Source organism: Papaver somniferum, chromosome 2, assembly GCF_003573695.1.
Source record: "Papaver somniferum cultivar HN1 chromosome 2, ASM357369v1, whole genome shotgun sequence".
NCBI lineage: Eukaryota > Viridiplantae > Streptophyta > Magnoliopsida > Ranunculales > Papaveraceae > Papaver > Papaver somniferum.
In genome coordinates, this window is record NC_039359.1 from 76,457,814 (window position 1) to 76,479,330 (window position 21,517).

The 21,517-nt window shown below is 36.7% G+C and overlaps 3 protein-coding genes and 1 pseudogene across 3 annotated transcripts; 2 read left to right on the forward strand and 2 right to left on the reverse strand.

Moving 5' to 3' along the window:
* Positions 1-2,225: 2,225 nt before the first annotated feature.
* LOC113351415 lies at positions 2,226-2,864 on the forward strand. Its single transcript, XM_026595403.1, has one exon. It carries the CDS (start codon positions 2,226-2,228, stop codon positions 2,862-2,864), a length of 639 nt encoding a protein of 212 aa, XP_026451188.1.
* A 1,526-nt stretch (positions 2,865-4,390) lies between these two features.
* LOC113351416 (protein SIEVE ELEMENT OCCLUSION A-like) lies at positions 4,391-5,514 on the reverse strand. The gene is made up of 2 exons (XM_026595404.1): positions 5,146-5,514; positions 4,391-5,005 (listed from the first exon to the last, which is right to left on the reverse strand). Exons 1-2 carry the CDS (start codon positions 5,512-5,514, stop codon positions 4,391-4,393), a joined length of 984 nt encoding a protein of 327 aa, XP_026451189.1.
* Positions 5,515-9,097: 3,583 nt separating this feature from the next.
* On the forward strand, positions 9,098-12,925 carry LOC113348086 (annotated as a pseudogene).
* Positions 12,630-14,396, reverse strand: LOC113348085 (cytochrome P450 86B1-like). Its single transcript, XM_026591785.1, has one exon. The coding sequence runs from the start codon at positions 14,369-14,371 to the stop codon at positions 12,815-12,817; it is 1,557 nt and encodes a 518-aa protein (XP_026447570.1). The 5' UTR covers positions 14,372-14,396; the 3' UTR covers positions 12,630-12,814.
* Positions 14,397-21,517: the final 7,121 nt, after the last annotated feature.

Genomic DNA, 21,517 nt, shown 5'->3' on the forward strand with positions numbered 1-21,517 from the left:
TTAAAAGTGTTGATTGCTTAAGGATTACAATCACTGTGGTGATTGGTAAGGAAGAGATCTAAGGACACAACAAAGGTGTTTATGTGTTAAACGAAAGAGCCTTTGTCAGACTCATATCACTTGGTTGAAAAGAGTTGTTACCGCACAGATTTGTTGTTCCTTTACTGTTTGGAATACGAACCAAATGAATTGATCCAAGTGCATGACTTATTGGAAGTTGGAGGCGCAGGGATACTGAGGAAACTAGGTGAACTATAGGTTAGTTGCTTGGTCTCAACTATTCGAAGTTGGTTTAGATTTTGTATATCGGCTTAATACTGAGTGTATTCAATCTGGACTAGATCCCGGGGTTTTTCTGCATTTGCTGTTTCCTCGTTAACAAAATCTTGCTGTGTCTTTTACTTTTCTATTTCCGCAATTATAATTGTTATTATAATTAGAAGTAATACACAAACATTATTTCCCATTTACTTGATAGGTAATCCTATAGTGTTTGGTTAAGTCCGAACCTATTATCAAGTAAACACACTTCTTTGATTGTATTGTCTGGATCTCATATCCATAGACGATCACTCGAAGTGTGATATCAATTTGTTGTATTGTCTCGACTCAGTCCATAGACAATCACTTTCGGATAAAGGACTTATAGGTGGAAAAGTTTTAGATTGAGGTATATTTGGGTACCCTCATCTTTTCATGATCAATCCATGATTATGTACTTTCGAGCTCAGTGTCTTACAGTACCCAACTACAACTAAGTACCGGGATTTAGGAAACTCCACAAAGAAATTAGGCATGACGACTAGAAAACCCTCGTACTAGCATCAACATATCTTATATACCAACCATTGTAAACATTTGTACATCATCTCATTATCATATAATAATATCACTCTAGTAGCAATGTGACGCATAAATAAACTAATGTTGGATTCGTTTTCTATGTCAAAGCTAATACATGGCCAGAGATCTAATATGACCAAAAATACGTCTTAACTAAAACGGGTGATTTCACACATTTATACAATTAAATTACTGTCTAATGAATACAATTACTAATATTAACTAATTTCTTACTTAACCAATCATTATGATGATAATAATTTGTGATACAATTAGAACTAAACCATCAACAAATTAGTAACCGTATTAGTTCATAGTTAGGAACCAAAGTATGATCAGCCATCATTAGGTCATTCAAAATGAAACTCATAAATGTAAATGGTTTACTTTAGTTAAATCAAATTGATGGCCGTTGAAATCAAATTATAGTACCATTAACTATCCCCAATCACCCATTTCTGCACCTTAAAACTTCACTCCCATCTTTTCCCTATTTCTATGCTTCCCTATTTATTTATCTTCATAAACAAAAGTTAATCATAGATGTATATAAACATATATTCCATAAAAGAGATAGGACCCAACGGTACAATTCAACAAACTTTTACTTTTGTTCTCTCTAGGCATTAATCCACCACAACCAATCAAAATTAAACAACTTTTATCATCACTACAACTATTATCATGATTAAGTTTGATTATGTTAGACTTTCAAACCAATATAAATCCGTACATACCCATTCAAGCATTATTCATTAATTTGAATTAAGGAACAAAATCCCTCAAAATCAAAAAGAACCGTAATCTTTCTGTTTTTCACAACTTAAAGTCAAGCGAGAAATTACATAAAAGTTTCTAATCAACATGCATCTACTGTGATACATAAAGACGCAAATGATAAGAATCATTGAACCAATTTGGGAGAGCACCAGTTGTCACAAAATCCCAATTCACAATTGAAAAACAGAAATTCCTCTTCCCCATTTATAATTCAATCAACATGAACTCCATCAGCAAGATGTGGTAGATGTACCGCCACGAAGCTTACAAATTTTCCGCGACTTCAACCATGTTCTCTAAATTTTCAGGAAAGAAACCACCGGAGAAAAGGAAAATAAAAATAAAGGGGAAAAGTTTTGTTATCTTTCCATGGAAGTCTTTGTGGAAGCTTGATCTCCCACAAAAAATCAAGCATTTCCTGTGGAAATGTATGCATGATTGTGTTTCTGTTAGAAGTAAATTATCAAGGTTTGTTTCCTCTATACCTAGTGAATGTCCTTTATGTAACAGGGATACTAAAACATTGAATCATCTTTTTGTGGAATGTGACATTACAAAAAGACTGTGGTTTGGCTTAGATTCTAACAAGGAATATGGGAAATATGAATCTGCAGGAATGGATTGCTAGGTGGTTTACTTCCAATGGTAACAATGGGGAGTCTAATAAAAAATTTGTCCAATTTATTAGTTTCTCTATGTGGCAAATTTGGAATCTTAGATGTAATGTGGAGTTTAACAGTGCCCAAGTGCAGGTTACTAATCTGATCAACCAGGTGCATAAAGACATTAGTGACTGGAATGCAAACTCTGTGAGACTTTTGAATAGTAGAAATACTCCAAGTAACAGCAGAATTGTATCTCCATGGAGTTTAACAGATTTTGAGTTTCAGAAATTCAATTTTGATGCTTATTTCATAAAAGAAAACAAACATATGGGTATTGGACTAATAAATTTTAATGATGCAGGGATCTGTGGGGGTGCACAGTCAATCCATGGAATAGCTAATGATGAGGAGCATGATGAGGCTTTGGCAGCACTAGCAGCAATTAGGTGGGAAAAAGCTGAAGCAGTGCAGAAACTACATCTGGAAGGTGATTTCCTGAATGTAGTAAGTGCTATCAATGGTAGTTTAGGATCTGTCAAATGGACAAACAATAATGTAATTCAGGATTGTGGGAGTTTATTAGATAGTTTTTCAAGTTGGAAATGCACTTTGTGCATAAAGAGTCCAATGAAGTAGCAAATAACTTATCCAAGAGAGTTAGGAACTTCAGAGTTGATGAACACTGGAACATAGAATTTCCAGTTTGGTTAAAATCTCTCATTAGAGATGAAATCAATGTAAACCTTTTCTAAAGTTTATCAATGCGTCTTTCTTTCTTATTAAAAAAATAAATCTCATTACCTTCTTTTATCTTTAAAACACAATTTTTCTATAATGCCATGTGTCTAGCATGCATAAAAAATATTAAAGCACCAAAGGGTTTTCTAAGGAATCCCTCTCTATCTATGTACAACTTTAGTTTTAAAGAAACCTAAAAATGCCAGAAACATTTAAAGTATTAGTTTATTAGGCACCCTCGGCACATAATTTGACTAATGGGTTCACTTAAATCCTAGAAAAGTGTACAAAGTATCACACTGTAGGCTACACCTTTAATGTTTACATGTACTTATAGAAAAATATGCACATAGTCATATATAAACAATATTTTCGAAGAAAAAGATTGACGCAGTATGCATATAAAAGATGCTTCAAACATTTGTTTTACTGGCATACGTACACATGACCAAAGCTTGTCATCGCGTGGCTAGTGCTTTTAGACAGATATTGGGATGTGATCAGTTAGCATCCTTCACATGAACAACATTGATAGAAATATTTATATTAACATTAATATCCTTGTACTGAGTCGACTATGCATCTTGTTACTTTGAGCATCAATTTGGTCAAGTTTTTCACTGCTTCATATGTTTGTCATCGAAGTTGTGAAGTAATATATATTTTTCTCTCCTGGAACTTGACCAAGTCCAAGTGGTGGATTCTATATAATACTTCTTTCCTACACAAAATAGTGCATGAATCAGCAAAATTATTATTACTTTTTCCGTTTTTACACCACCTTTCTATAATAAACTACAAGAATGTAAAAATTATTTGAGCATACAATAATAATTAGTGTTATTGATAACCTAGTAGTCGTTAAGGAAAACCCTAATCACTTTTCCTAGTGAACGTCGTGGAAAAAGAAACGTGTTCTAGAAAAGATGTGGAACTAATTGTCAATATGTAAAATGTCCATTTAGCTTCTTTTTTTTCCATATTGGAAAAGTTATTTTTCTATTCGACAAGAAATCGAATATAGCTGATTATTTTCATGGATTAGCTCCAATAATTTTACAAACTAGGAAATAAGAGTAGTAACGCAAAAAATTGCAAGAAAACTATTATGAAACATGAAAAATAGAAACATGAAAATATAATAGTAAAATAGTTAAAACTATGTACTTATTAGCTAGCTCAATGTATATTACAGACAGACAAAACATAAAAAAAATATGAGGACGTATACAATAGGGTCAATAGTTACAAATCTTATGAATTTCTCTATAAAGAGATTATTACAATGCCATTGAGATTTCGTTTATTGGAATAACAAAAAAAGACTAGCAGTTAATAAAAAATACCAGTGATTGACATAACAGTAGAGCACCCAGTTGTTGTAATAATTGCAGTAGACTACTAGGAGAAAATAATAATGGTGCTCAATCAGTGAAGCAACGATACATCATGAATCTCTCTATAATTTGACCATATTCTGCGCAGAACACGACCTCAGGAATTCTAATAGTTCCCGGTAATACAAGACGGTTGCAGTGATGTGTTGTGTGAAGTTTATGAAGATGATCATTCATAGCACGGAGAAACCCTTTCTCTTCCGCATCAACTTTCCATGAATCAAATTGTGTTAATGATGTTAAGATTTTTTCTCCTTTACCTTTAGCCATTTGTGTGGTTCCTCTGCTGAACAATGCCCATTGTTGTTCACTACCATCAAAACTTAACATTGTCATGATTTCTTGCATTATTGGGTCATTTTCTATAGTTTTACCTAGTTGCATTTTAGAGTACCACATACTTTCAAGTCTGACCCAAAATAACCAAATGGATGTTAAGTCTTGCCAATAATAACTAAGTTTCTCCAAACTTATTTTTGTCATATTCTTCCTTGCTCGTTCCCTTGGGTTCCTCTTTCCTACATAAACCAATTCTAAGGGAATTCGAGCTGCTTGTGCAACAACTCGTGTTGTTGCAGTGAATTTCCTGATCAATTCCATGTCTTCTCCCCCATACATACAAATAAATCTTCCCTCAGCTATCTGTAAATAGAAAAACCCGAAATTTGGAAAAATTAATATATTAGCGTATAACTCATGCATAAGGTATATCAACCTCACTTACTAATGATTATAAGATCAGCAAAATGTAAATAATTTTGTTATACGATAAACAAACCCACCCAATTGAGGGTAGTTGGATCAATGCCATCCATCAATAGTTCGAGCCTCCAGGTTTCTTCCTTCCAAACCGCATCTTGTCTTGATCTAGTCAATGGGAATGCCAAAATTCCCCAAAAACTCATCATATGGAGTGCGTTAAGACATACAACTCTTCCATGTGGATCCAATACAACTAGAATTGGTTTCTTAGATAAATGCCAAATTTCCTTTATGTATCTAATCACGGGTTGATCAATCAAAGAAGGATGGTGAATGGTGAACCACGACATCAATGATCGTAATGCCTCAAATGCCTGTTCTTTGCCTTCTGTCCATGGTGTTAACTTATCCACAATTGGGATCCATATAACTTCACATTGACCTTTCATACTTATCGATCGATTGGTGTCGTGATTCCCTATACATTTTTTCGAGAATTGAAAGTTCTTCTTGAGGCATTTCATCATCTGATATTAATAATAACACCGTTTTCCTCTTCAGCACATCAAAAGTTACCTGATATAATCATGCATATTTATCAAAGTTAAAAAGTTGAAAGAAAAATATGGAAATACAATTGAAGTCACTAAAACACGAAAATAAAATTAGTTTAGAATTAAACCCCTTTCTTGTTGGAACCGTCGTAGAGTGGCATAATATCATCTTTTGAATAAATCAAAGCCTTGAGAATTTTCGAGTTATCAATTGGGGACATTTCGAACATGCGTACAAGTGTTTTATATGCTTTAGCGTGTCTATTATTCTTTGCATAGAGTATCTAGAATCAATATTGTGATATTTCTTTTGAAATATACTTGATTATAAAAAAGAAATAAAAATACAATTAACATCATACAATTGTATAGATCCTTATATTATAATATGTGTTATAGTCTCATGATTGTAAATGTATATATATATTTTTTTTGCGCTGCAATCCTGCATCATCTCTTTAATGATATAGAGGACAAGAGGAATGGTTATAGCTACACTTTTGAGACCTTTTTTACCTATGTGTTGATTGCAGACATACAATTGTTTCATAAGGTGACCATGAATATAACTTAGCTTGCGACCTAAGCTCGAAATTTCCAAAGCATCTGTAATTAATGCTAAATACCTTTATAAATATATATACCAGAAAACATTAGTTGGTAACCATTTGAATAAGAAGAGTTGATTTTTATAATGTTATTAGGGATAGAGAATTAACATACTCATGGCCAAATCCGATGAGGCTTACTATTTGAGAAGCGCAAGCCACGACACTTCTCACTGTCAATATGCGGCAGTAGGGGTATGAGCTATGGAAATTGACATCGCAGATGTATTGGGAGTAATGTATTGTGGTAGGAGGGCCTTAAATTGGACAATGAACCTATTTAGATCCATATTTGACTTGATAAGGTTCATTAAGGCATCAAACCTGGGTCTAAGTGAACCACTGTGCTCTAGGATATCTGGCAATTGTTTCAAAATTTCAATCGAATTTGCTAGGTGGTTTGTTTGATGGATTTGTGCAATAAGCCAAAATTCCCCTTAATTCACAGCAAGGGATGCTAAGGTTAGCACCACCTTAGCATCCCACAAATAAATTGATAAAAAGTTGAGAAAATTTAGAGTGACCACGTGAGCATCACCACCACTAGAACACTTGCAAGATATCTGTCAAACATATATATATAATCTTATTAGTACTCACAATTATCGTTCAAAATAATTATATTATTATAAAAAGATTCAAATTAACGTCACATTAAGAGGATGTAGCGATGATATAAAATAAAATACCTCGCACGAAATCTTGTTAATTGTATAAGTTAAAGCTTCAAGCATGTTACGAAAACTGGCGATATTACTCATGTCTTCCAGGGCATCCATATGTGCTTGATTGTTTGAATACACATACATAATATCAAACATCAAACCATGTGCATATCTTGAGCCAACAATATGTAATAGAACTAGCAAACAAATATAGAATCTGTTTATATATATACCTCCAAGATGGTTCCTACAGTTGAACTTTCAAAGATATCTTCACAAAATTGAACAATTGGTGTGACATCAACTTCACGACCATCTGGTGCATGCGTGCTCTGAATTTGTTTTATAATCTCATTGTCGTCTGGTGTTGAGAATGGGTGATGGTAATTTATCATTATATGTTGATGATGAGGTTCCACTATGACGCTCTGTTGTGACAACTGCATATATGCTGGATGTGACAATGATACCATAAACACACAAATAAAAGAAACTAACTAAAATAAGAAGTATTTAACAAATGGATGGTGATTGAAAGGTTCTGTTTTTCCCTATTTGAATCAATTTTGTTATTATGGTTATGAGCTTATTATATACTCAATGAAAAAGATAGATATGTGAAAATCAAACTTATTCTTTGCTTCTCTAAAATAGAAATTCCAGCATTACATATCTTCTTTTCGCTAGATGCCATGTAAATTAAAAGAAAAATATCCATTCAACTTTCTCTATTCACTAAAGTAATATCTATAAAATGTTTTTGTAAAGAAATTTTAAGTATTTTAAACATAAAATTTGTTTATTAATCTGTGTCACGTCAGTTGTTTATCAGATTTTGCACACTGATTATGATGTGCGTTCTTTACTCTTGAATATTCACAACACTACTTTTTTTTTGCTTTCATTTTTGTTGTGTTTTAGTTTTACCTAGAAAAATGACATTTCGATTTTGCTAAATTATCTTGCTCACTTGAAGGTTGGAATTCAATTTTAGGATGCAAACTGCGTTTGAATAACCTTTTGTTTCAAGCAAAATGATAAACTTCGTATTCAGTTTTCATATGGATTTGTAATCGTTCCAAGCGATCCCATAATCATAATTTCATTAACAAAAAAATACTAGTCATGATACGAGTTAGTGGTTTGACTAATGTTGATATATGCTCAATGTTAGCACGATTTTGGACATTATTTTTTTTTTTAAAAACTTGAATGGAAATAACAGGATAAATCCTTTACTTGATATCTTAGTTTTGCTTCACTCCACTACTTTAAATATACCAAAACTATACAAGCTTATATACCACACTGTCACTTTTCTCCGTTTTGTTATTCTCTAATTGGGTTACTAGAATCATTTTCACAGAGCATAAAACTAAAGTGGTGTAAAGAGAAAAAGTAGGCAAAATTCGTCACAACAGTTTCCATTACCCGTCTTTTCAAACCAAAAATATGATATTGCCCGACACTTATGGGAGAAGCGATGCAGTACGTGCTTTGAGAAAGGAGAGAGTTTCTCTGATACGAGCCGAATGTTTAACTTGGAGAATGAGGTTGTTTGGTTGTCTTCTTATAATAATGGGTGTTTAGGAGTTTGTTCAGACTTTGTTGGTAGTTCCTTGAGTTGTTGGGATGATTTGCTGGTTTTCAACTTACTCTTTTGTCGAACATATTTCGCTGTCATACTTTTAAGCCAGTTATCACTTTTAGGGGCTTGGGATGTCAATTCATATGATTGTTACATGTTTAAGGCGAATCTGGTTAATAATCATGAGTGGTTTGTTTGGATATTTCAGTGGTTCGGATCTTCTTCTTGGCAGGTTTCTGAGGAGTTTTTCATCATGTTCTTTTTTTTCCAATCAGTCTAATACAATTCTTCTGTTTGGAGGGAACATGTATTGGTTCATATTTGTTAGTCATCTTACTCTTTGGAGGAATGATGCATCTTTGTATGTCACACGTGGCTCATATATGAGAATTAAACGTCAACATACTCACGTCTTGAAAAAGGTTCCAGTAGTGGTTTACTGTAATCATGGTCGAAGTTGCGCTGATAAATTATTAGCGAATTTGAAGATTTCTTCATTAGAACTGGACCGGCTGAGGATATATGCTTTACTTCCTTGATGCAATATCTCTTGTCTCGACACATATATGCTTTTCCCTTCGTTTCATTTCTTTCATCCGTGTATTAGCTTACTTTTCTCGTCCAGTATCATCCCTCATCCCTGTAATGGTTCAGGCTCCAGTCTAGTGTCTACTAAATGTGATGGCTAAAAAAAAAGGAGAGAGTTCGGGAAGATGAAGGGAGTGGGACACGTCATCAATCCTCATCATCACCTTCGCGAAAATGCAAGAAGATACCGTCTTCACTGTTATCAGCATTTGCTTGTAGCTATTCCACGCCTCTCAAGCCTCTGTTCACCACCACCACCACCACCACCACCCTATCCTCCGCTACTCTTTTCTCCTTCCTATATAATCAAAATCTTTTCCTCCTCCCCTCCTGCTTCAAAACCAAATAATAAGAAAAATCCCTTGTTCTCGAATATGGAGGTAAGTAATTACATTGATTCGACTGGAATCGCTGAATTTCAGAATCCTTTTCATGTCGTTTCACTCAGAGGTTCTGTTCATATTTTTAGGATGAAAATTTATAGTTACCTTGTGTTTCAAATGCTTTGAAATTGATTTAGCTTGAAAATGTTTTACAGAATATGAATTCTGTCAAATGCTCAGATGCTGTGATATTCAATATATTGGAATTCTTTGACGGGTATATGAATTGAACTTGCTCAGAGGGTGTTTGGTGAAATGCATGACAAGATTTTTTTTCTTGGACTGTTATGATTAATGGGTACTCAAAATGTGGAAAGGTTGAGAATAAAATTTGAGTAAAGTTTTAATGTCAATGAGTAAGGAAATGAATTTGTTCTTGGGGTTTTTATGTGCAGTTGGTTAGTCTGGTGCTTGGTTATGCGTTCTTTGTCAGATGATATGGAACCCAAGAGCAAAGAAGACTGCAATAAGGTATTTTACTAATTTGAATTCTGATTTCAAGATTTGGTTTTAGTTCTGATATTTGATTGTTAAGTTGAGAGGAACCCTGTCAAAATGTAAACGACTCATATATGGACATTTATTGGCGTTTAGGAGTTCAAATAGCACTGAGTCACTGACAAGGCAAATTGAGATGCCTTATAGAGAGTGAGATTATAAACATGGGGCTTCTGGACATAACATTCGTGATTATGACGGCTTCTTTTTGCAAATGATTTGAAAAGAGGCTAAATGCATCTTTGTTTGCAAGTATTGAGGTTTTAGATTCTTCCTAGTTTGTCTCAATAAAATTAGACATCGAGGACAGGTTAACTGAAGCTGATTGTATATACATAGGCGATTACCTTTTAGGAAGAGATTAGTGCACTAACATGAATGAAATTATGGTAAATGAGATTACTGATATGAATAAGTGCTAATGAAACTTAAAAAAATTCTGGTGCAGTCTTTTAACCTCTCTCTAATACAGGTAATCAGTAGCACCAACAAACAACATAGTAGCAAATGATTAATCTATGGTCTTGAAATGGTCTTAGATCAGAGGCAAGTGGTTTATGTCTGAAATATTTATAGATGGTTCACTTGTTTTCTCAACTACCCTTGTTTAATGTACTTTCGTGGTTATAATTCAAAGCGTGAGGTTAGTTTGTAATGAGCTTTATTTTAGCTATAGTGTTGTGCGTAGTTTCTGGTCGATAGCTTTACAAGCGAGACTCCAGAGCTGAAATTGAGCTTATTAGTTGGGAGTATGTTTCGTGGTTATATGACAATGATACATCTCTCTGCTTACCACTTGCTGGTTATAGTTTTGTGTTTGGTATAAGCACATTAAAAGAACAAAGTTTCTTTAAATTCACTAACTAGTCAAATCCGTTCGGCTAAGAGTTAGATTATACTGTTTTTGCCACTTGCTGGTAATAGAGTTAAACAATTTCTGAATTACCCCCAATTGCCTGCAACGAACATGGCAGGTCTTATAGTCCTGCAGCAAGCAATAAGTAGGTTCTAGCAGATCAGTCATCTTTGCAGTCAGAGAATTGTAGAAATTTTGTTTCTTAATTATGTTTTATGTCCACTTCTTCCCCACTTTGTAAGTAAAGCAAATGTCAGCTTTCTGTGGTTGTATATGAGAAAGTCATTTTTCATCTTGTTGGGATTTTGTAGGAGATATATTTCTTCCCATTCCGATCATAATTAGATTAAACATTGACACGTATAGGCAGAGCACCAGCAGAGCAGTTCCTTATTCTGAGGGCCATTGGTGCAAGATTATGTTGTTTGTTCCATTTGTTTAACGGTGGCCGTTTTGTTGATCTTTAGTCATATCGTTTTTCTTCGTCAACCCCCCACCGCGCGCGGTCATCTAGTATACACTGTTACTGAATTTTATGAAATGAAAATGTTGCAGCGGTTCTTAGCGACTAGAGTTAGTATGGAAAAGAACCAGGAATTGGTGGCAAATCTAAAGCGATATGGTGTAATTAGGTCGCCAAAGGTAGCTGAAGTGATGGTAAATATTGATAGAGGTTTCTTTGTACCTGATGAGAACACGGCTTATGCAGATAGGGTTTTAATGCCACTATTTCTGCACCTCATATGCATGCTACATGCTTTGAGTTGTCGACGGATAACTTACTGCCTGGGATGCGGGCACTCGATATCGGTTCAGGTCCTTTTGATACCTTTGGAATTACATTACGTTTTAGTGTGATTTATGAGATTATATCTGTTGTACCTCCAATTTTATTATTGTGTTTTTTGTATTTGATCATCTAGGATCTGGGTATTTGGTAGCATGTTTTGCAAGTATGGTTGGACCGCAAGGTCGTGCAGTGGGTATAGAGCATATCCCTGAGCTGGTTTCTGCTTCAATTGAGAATATCCAAAAAAGTGCTGCATCACCATTTCTGGAACTATGTTCACTTTCTGTACATGTTGGTGGTGTATTTCTATCAAGACTCGGGTTTCTTTTTCTCCAATTCTTTCCATTTATTTCATACTTTATAGTGTCTTAACAAATTTTTTGGAGTTTATTTTTGAATGAAAATCACCTCAAGATTGCTATTCTTATGCAGAGGTACTAGATTCATATAACTTAGTTATTGAGTTTGTGATATATCTTTCTATGATATACAGATGGTAGGAATGGTTGGCCGGAGTTCGCACCATATGATGCTATTCATGTTGGCGCAGCAGCTAGAGAAATTCCAAAACAACTTATTAACCAGTTGAAGCCGGAGGGTAGACTGGTGATCCCAGTTGGTAACATCTTCCAGGATTTGAAGGTTATAGACAAGAACCAAGACGGCTCAATCACCATGCACGATGAAACTGCTGTTCGCTATGTACCACTGACTAGTAAAGATGCACAACTGCGAGGTTATTGACGTCCACGCCCTACGTGAGCTTGCTCTTTGTTGCTTAGTTCCCAAAACTTTCTGTTTTGGTGGTTAGTCTTAGTAGTTTCGTGAAGGTGTTAGGATGCAATCTGGTTGGTCAGCCTGCACAGTTTTTTGACCACCTGCCGGTGTTTCTGGTTGGTTATCTACCTCTAGTATTTTAAGTTGTAGTTATTTCGTACTTCTTCCTTGTAGTGATAAATGGTTCTTTGGTCTTTGATGCATATTTACATCAGATGGTTGTCGAGCTCCAGAAATTGGAGCTTGAAATTTAGGTGTTTGTTAATAAAATCCAGAGTTGAATAGTAGAAGGCTCTTAAAGAGAACACCAATTTCAGGATAATCACACTGCTATTACAAGGAAACACAACCTCCTCACAAGCACACTAAAAAAACACTGGTTATTTCTCACAGGTACTATTTGAACTTATCTTGCAGGCTTGCACTCCATGGAATTGATCCATCATTCTCTAGGTTTGAAATTGACAATCAACCCCTTCTTCATATACAATGTTGTAGTCAGCTTTGGAGCTACATCTTGACCTTTAACCACATCAACTGAGTATCTCAACAAGACCGAAGCAGCAACCATTTTCATCTGTAAGTAAGCGAAACTTTTTCCTACACACAGCCTAGGCCCTGCATTGAACACAGCATACTTGAACTGATTCTCGCTCACAAATTTGCCATCTTTAATCCACCTCTCTGGTCTGTACTCTTTGCAATCTTTGCCCCAAATTGCATCTATTCGGGCCATGGAATATATCGAGTAAAGAACCCTGGAGCCTTTCTTAACCATGGTTCCATCAGGAAAAATGTCGTCCTCTTGTACCTCTTTGAGATCCAAGGGAACTGATGGGTAAAGTCTCAGTGATTCTGAAAGCGCTGCTTGAAGATACTCCATTTGCTTCAGTTCGTTGATAGTAAATACAACGTCCGTAATTTCATTTTTGGACTTTCGATGGCTGAGAATTTCATTGATCTCGTTCAGTATTTTGTACTCTACTTGTGGGTTTTTGCTTAAAAGCCAGAAGAACCATGCCAATGCTACCGAACTGGTGTCTCGTCCTGCTAAGATGAAGCTTATGCAAAAATCTCTGAGGAACCTTTCAGAGAATTTATACTTGGTTGGTCGATTAGTTTCTCTGATCTCGGTGAGCCGCGACAATAAATCAGATCGATCACTTAAGCTACCCAATTTATAGCACTCAGTTCTCCTGTTGCACACAGCCTTGTCAGCAAACTTATGAACAACTCCAACTGCCTTTTTGAGCTCCTTCTCAGAACCAAAACAGAAAAACTTCATGGCTTTCCATATGAAAGGAGGTACGGTGAACCTAAACAAAGTCAGCTCTGTGGCCTGTTCGAATGCCTTGGCGAAAGGAACATATGGAAGATCGATACTCAAACAACCAGGGTCTACTCCAAATGCTGCAGTACAAACGTTATCGAAAGTAAACCTCAGGAAAACGTCTTGAAGATCAATACTCTCCTTAGAAATAACCAGCTTCTCTATCAATTTTAACAACTTCATGTGCACCAACTCTTGAATGGTTTGAAAAGAATACTCTACAAACCGACTCGAATGCATCTCTAACGTAGCAGCACGTCGTTGTTCCTTCCATGTATCACCATCAGCGTTAAAAATGCCGTCACCAAGTAAGTCAAAGAACCTATCTCTATAATATTTTCCTTTAGGGAAGTTTGTGAACCTTGTTTTAAGCATATACTCGAGTTTTGAAGGATCAACCGTTATGATTCCATAAGCGTTACCCATCCACATGCCTCTGTAGTAAAAAGTGCCACCACTTTTGATTAGAGCTTCAGTTACCCATTCATAAGTGTGATTGGAGTGAAAGAAGACTGTAGGTATTATACCCATTACTGGCCATAACATTGGACCTTTGTTTGTGACTTTCTGAATTATACAACTGAATATGAATAAACCAAGTAACGCAACAGCTACATCACTAAATTTGATGCAAAAGTACTCCATCAATATTAGAGGAAGATGCTGCATTAGCTTCTCCTCTCTTTGGAGTCTCTCTTTCAGGTTCAGATAATGAATGAAGGAGCTGTATTTTCTTTATACAAGTAAGTTGTTGTGTTGCACCCGGTTGGTGCATGTGACATAAAAACGGCTAGATAGCTGTATTTTCTTTATACAGGCAGGTTGTTGTGTTGCACACGGTTGGTGCATGTGACATAGAAACGGCTAGAAATGGTATAGAGTCTAGAATAAAAGAAAAGAAACTTGGTCAGTAGATGGGGTTTCGTCTGGTTAGTAATTAAGTTTAACTACCACCAAAACACATTCTTGAGAATTCCGCCATTAATTGGGACTCACCTAATGAAATGGAACTGGTGAAAGGGTTTGTCAAAAACCTTTAACTTTGGGAATTGTGGGCATCCTCGTAATGGCTTAACTAATCATCTTTATTACCATCAATTAATGCTAACTATGGAACCTTTAGGGAACTGATCCTACATTAGTTTGGTGCAAAACTCTCACCTAGCTTTGATATAGGTCCTATAGACTAGGCATAGGCCTAAGCTATATGGCGTTTATCTGTAGCTGATTGATGATGAACAAATAGGTAACTGGAAAATGATACTTCACTGGAATACAGGAAAAAAGAAAGAAAAAAACACATTTGATTAGTAGTTCAAGTGTTTCCATACTCCACCGGTACTAACTAATCCCTCCTCTACTAGAATTTAATTTTTTAGCTTAACATGAATAAATCAGGGTCCATCGAGTATTGTCCGTCAGTGTTTTAAAAAACGTTTCGCTTCCCACTTTAATACCCGTTTTTTTAGCGCTTTGCCTTCAAAACGCCTTGATACTCATGCTTTGCTAATAGGTTTTTGCTGTCGGATTTTCTTCAAGGCTTTAAAGCCCAAAAACCTTTTGTAGATGTCTGTTGACTCTGTTTAATTTTATTATAACCTAAAATAGTATTTAAAACACCTATAACTATTTTATTCTCTCTTATAGCCACTTATTTTTAGATGTTTCTTCTTCTTTTTTTTTCCCCTCCGTGATCTACGTCTATTCTTCGATCATGTCTACCCAAGCTAAATAAAAGCGAACCAAAAAGGTATCAATAGTCTAAGAAAAGGTGGTGTGTATGTATATGGGCCAAAGAACGGCTAAGATTGTTCGTGATATTGGACGACATAGATTATGCCTTGGCCCCATCAGAGGCTTTGACCCTAGCTCTGCCGATCCATCTGCTTTGACCCTCGATAACCAATAGTTTCTCCCGCGTCCAAGTCCAACCATATCAAGCATCTGCCTACTATTTACGAAATTGAAATTCAGATTCTGCCAACAGAAATTCAGAGTTAAAAGAAACTAATAACAAAACATGCATTCACTGTTTCAACTTATAAGTATGCTAAATATGCCTGGCTAAATTGGGGCCTATACCACTTAATTGGGGCCTACAGCTAGATTGGGGCCTATAACTAGATAATAAAAAGGTCACTAGGAATCAATTCACACCACCTCTTATCAAAATAATTACCAAACTACCTATTTTATCCTTGATTAATTAGCACTAATTAATCGTATTAGGGGTTAATTTTTTTTTGGATGTGAGATTAACTAATGTTAGAGAGTTCATCAAAACATCAATATTTTGATTTTTTTTTCGTAAAAATTACTCAGAATCGGTTTACGTTAATTCACTTGTAAACCGATTCTGGATTGGTGTTTAGAATTACCAGAGGACGTCCAGAGTCGGTTAACACTGACATGTTTTATAATCCGATTATGAAAATCGGATTTTACTTGTGACATATATAAACCGATTTTTCTTTTCATTACCAATTTTCTTTCATTGCACTATTATCGTAGGATGCATTTAGCACATGCATCAAGCCTTTAAACCCCTAGGCGATCCTAGTGGACGAGTTATAGTCCCGTGAGGGTTTACATAGAGGTCTACCCACAAAACCTTTACAAAAACTTCTAAAGCCATCAATATTCCTCCGACGAAGACGATACCGCATCCAAGTAGTGTGGGTTATCCTCCGGGATTCTATCTTCCAAGAAGTGATAGCTTGCATCAAAAGCGAATGCTTCCCCCTTTACTTTCAAGTAAGGCGCTTTCACGACTTCGTGCTACAAAAACACAAGCTTACGTTTGTTAGTGGTGTTTCGTTGGAAGATAACACAACATGGGGTACGTAAAAAAAACCACAAAATTACTTACAAATTGTGCAATGGACAAGGTGAAGGGGCGAGCGTCAAAAATCAGAGGTTGGAGAGCTAAAAAAGCAAGTATCGCATTTTCGATGACTAGGTGCGTTTCATGGATGGCTTGAACACTTCTTGCGTTAGGATTTCCAAATTCTTGGATAAATGTGTTGTGTACTTGAACCCAAAAGGTTGTTGAATCCTCCCTTTCGGAGGATTGACGTCTAAGCCGATTTTCTGCATACCATGCTTTCGTGATTGCCAAATCTTCCGCGGAGTCGAATGATGCCATTTCTTGTATGTATATGTATGAAATGAGTAGTTGTGGATTATATGGAGTGAGGGAGAATTAACTGATCAATTTTGGGGCAAATGGGGTCCAAGGGTGAGGGCTCTATTTATAGAGAATGTCCCAAACGACTATTTTTTTTTGAAAAACGTGAACTAATTTGAAATAATCGATCTTTTAGAAGAACAATAAAACCGATTGTGTTTATATGCCACAAGAATCGGTCTTTCTTGTGATAAATGTAAACCGATTAAAGTCATTTTGAATTTTCACCGACACTAATCGGTTTATATATTTCCAAATGTGATCCGATTCCAAAACATCCAGAAAGATTGGCTTGCACAATCGGTTTATAATGACATATCGAGTAAACCGATTCTTGGCATGTCAGGCTAGAATTATAGAGCATCACATAATTATAATTAAAGCGTCAAGTTCATCAAGTTCAACACAGATGTCATCCAAAATAAAAACCTTAAAAGAGTGTTAAGAACTTAAAATAACCACAAGTCTTATAAACCTAAACTTTTAATATCTAAAACTTAAACATAAGAACTTAAACAGCAGGAGCACCAACATCAGCAACAGCAGCACCACCGGGAGCATTTGCACCACCACCATCAGCAGGAGCACCAACACCAGCATCACCACCATCAGGAGCATCAGCTTGTGCTTCAGCCATTAGTTCCCACATACCTTCCATTTCTGCATGGAGCTCCCTCCCAGATGAAATCAGGTTTCTCCTCATCCTGGCGAAGGTGATGACCTCAATAAGCTCTTCAAGGGAAAGCTTATCAATCAATGCGAGGGCTTGTTCAAGACGGGTTTCAGCTCCGAATGCAAACTTGTATAGGCTCCTTACTGACACTCTTTGTGGTAGCCTCAGGATATCCTCCACGGTTAAAAAATAAACCGATTGTAGAATGGTAGGTGTCCGAAGTCCATTCTACATAAAAAATAAACAAAAATCAAGTTAAAAATCGGTACATAAAGAAAACTATGTAACCTGATTATGAAAGAAAGATGAAAAGACTATATTAATCGGATTATACATATTACATATATAAATCGATTTTGGCGATGTATTTTCATATTTCATTTCTAAGCCAGAATCAGTTGATGTTAATATTTATGTAAACCGATTACTGTGCATGCTCTTCATGTCGAAAACAAAACCCAGAATCGATTTATTCGATAGGTCAATAAAAACCGATTTTGGGTGTAATCGGAGTTTTGATTTTTCAAAAACGATGATTTAAAGATGTAAATCAATAAGATAAGAAGATGGGTTGGTGAAGATTTACCTTCTTCTTGGTTGGATCGAAGATCGTCGGAGTAGAGGATGAAAAAAAAATTGATTAGGGTTTTGAGAATTTGGAAATTTTATGATAAAAATAGAAAGATTCTTTAAGTTTAGTTTTTTTTGATTTTGGATTTAATGAAAATAGAAAGATTAGAATTTATATGAGTGAGTTTTAGAAATTAATGTGGGAGTAAATTAGTATTTTTTATAAGGTTTGGGTGCCTAGAGTAATTTGGGGGTGTGAGAAGAAAAAACCTATAGGCCCCAATTAAGTGGTATAGGCCCCAATTTAGTCAGGTAAATATGACCGACAAGAAATCTTATATCCCATGAACGGCCATTATTAACGACATCACTTTAATATCCATATTAACTAAAAAATTGTACCATTTATCATAGAAAAAGAGTAATAAGGCTAATGCAATTGTGATATGAGTATCAGGATCATTACGAAGGAGGATATATGATTTTCTGGCCTTAACTATATGAATTGTAGTATCGGTATTAGACATTTTCTTCTTACCGTTTAAGGAAATTTCATTATTTTCTATATTGTATTGTATATCAGGAATTTGGTGATACGTCGGAGTGATGCTCGCCCAAAGGAGGGGAATACATCTGGAGGATATAATTGATCTCTTTAAAGCCGAAGAAGCAACGGGTTGTGTCGAGATGACCTTTTCAGTATCTGTTAAAAACTGCAATATATCCTGTAGATGCATAAAACCCTACTTCTACATCCAAGAAACATAAACGCACACACACCATGAAGTAAATAAGCAATGGATGCACAAGAACACAATATATACGTGGTTCAGTATGATTACCTACGTCCACGGGGTTAAAGGATGATCTTATTACTCGATTTCAAGGTTAGAAGGGATATGAATCACTAGCAAATCCTATTTTCTCACTACAAGCTCTTGGTATTCTCTCTTCCCTCACTGATTACTTGCCTTCCTAGCTCTCTACATAGTTCTCTATTTATAGCTATAAGTGATGATACATCCAAGTTACAGTGTGTGTCGCGGTACATCTTCCTTGATGTCCTTCTCGGGTAGCTGGTGATGTCTCATCTGAGGTGTAGGGCCGAACCTAGTGATTTCTTTTCCCGACGTCCATCCATCCGATGTAGATTACTTAGTGAGTGTAGACGATGTCGCACTTGATGTTCTTAGCCGAGTCTTACTTTGACCAGATTATCCTTATCTTCTCAATTACTCCGTCAGTGCATTTATTGCTCTTGTACTCGATGGCTATCTCTTCAGTCACCTCCGACCTTTACACGTATTGTCTTCACGGGTTTCCTTGGTGTTTCTTTTCTCGCGCCAAGGCCGGGTAAGATGATTTGGTGCTTCACACTTCATCTGCTGTCGATGCTTCGTTACCCAGGATTGCTCCACCTGGATGTGTGGATTATTTACACCTACATTTATGCCCCTTCTTTCACTCGTGTGATAGACACGAGGGGAAAAAACCGCTTCGCCTTCCACGTCCGCTACCATGCCGTGTTTCGCGCCATGTTGTTTCCCATTACATTTGTCTTTATGACCTGTCTACCTTCTTCTCCGGTTACAATCGTTGGGGCTATAAATTCAAACCATAAGCCCTTGGTTTTTCACGTTTACCTTTTCCAAAACTTGCATTCTCCTTCCTTAGTTCCTTCTTCCCACTGCTGCTCTGATATTCCTTCGTCTTCCGAATCTTTGAGAGCTTCAACCATCCTTTGATCCTTCCATTGCTTTCCCCTTGCTGTTGTTGCGATTTTGCCGCTTGTTATCTTCTTTGGTTCGAGATTTCTTCCCAACAGTTCTTCCATGGCTTCTTCGACTCCCTTCACGACAGAGAAGAGGTGTGTCAGTTATACTTTTTCTGATGATGATGGTGTTTCCGTTGATTCTTTGTTTATTGTTGACAGCCCTTTGCACCATGATTATCGCGCCCTTAACTCTATCCTTTCTGACGGTTCTCCTTCGTTTTCATGTAGGAATGACAAAAAGGTTGCCAAAGACTTGTCTGATGGACAGTTCATCAAGCAGTTAAAAGATGATTTTGATCTCCAATGTTATGACATCAAGCTCTTATCGGGCCGAAGAGGTGTTTTGAAAAAGAGTGATGTCATGAATTTCCCACACCCAGCCGAGGAGACCGTCATCACCAAGGGTCAGTTGGAGCTCGGATTGCGCTTTCCTTTATATGATCCTAGCCGTACCTTTATGTATGAAGTTCTTTCCAAGATCCGACCGTCTCGTGCTTTAGCCCAATGGAATGGTAACACTTTCTGTATCATGGCCGAGTGGGAGAGGCGAGGACGAGGCGAATGCTCTACTACTGAGTGGTCAACCTATGATCCTTCTGAGGCGGGCGACTACAGCCTTCCAGTTTTGTTGCCAACTACCGAAGTGGAACTTCCACTAATGGTGATCTCGCCGGTTTCGCTGCTAGTCCTCATCGCCATAAATCTCTCCCCGAGGGTGTTAACAAGTTTTTGTTGGATGAGGATTCGGAGAGAGGTACTTCTAACAAACATGCCCACCACACTAGTGATGTTGCTTGGGATCGGGTCCCTCTTTCTATTTATGGTCCTCTTCTGAGTGGCCGATTTCCTCCTTCAGCCGAGCCCTATCCATTTTAGGTGGTTAACGTTGACCGAGTAAGTTGCTTTGGCTGTTTGACTTTGTCGGCCCGGGTATCTAGATGAGTCATGTTTTGATATTTTCCTGTTTTGCATCCTCACTCTCAAAGTATACAATTTAAGGCTTCGGTTTCTAAGAAGAGTGATAGAGGTCCTAACACAGGAGTCGAGGGAGAGGCAGGGAAGGTAACAAATATACTGATCTACCCACAGTACATGTACTTTACCCTATTTGTTTCCTTGCATGGATCTAACGAATACTCATGTGCATATATCAAAAGATGATAAGGAAAATATGGAGAGTGTTTCTGCGACCGGTGGTGAGGATCCCGATGATCGGCTTCCCTTATCTCAGTTTCTGAGGACCCCCTCAAAAATCTTCTGATGTTTCTTCTACCATTGTAGGTGGTAAGCCTAGTGGGAAGGGTAAGGAACTGAAGGTCGATGAGTCTTCCCCAGGGACAGTTATGCCCCAGCAATCTGCTGATAAAGGTGTCGTCCTTGCCGATGGTGTTGTGCTTCTGTTGTCGGATGGTGAGGATGATGATGATGCCGATCTTTTTGATTAAGAGGACGGGGCTGGTGGTGTGGGCGAGGAAGAAGAACCGAAGCAAATAGACAAGTATGCTGGTGATGGAAATAATGTTGTTTCTGAGGGTTTAGAAAATGTTGCTCCTGGGGGTGAGTTGTTGGAAACCGTGCCTTCTGTTGTTCCTGCCCCGGGTTCGGGCCAGA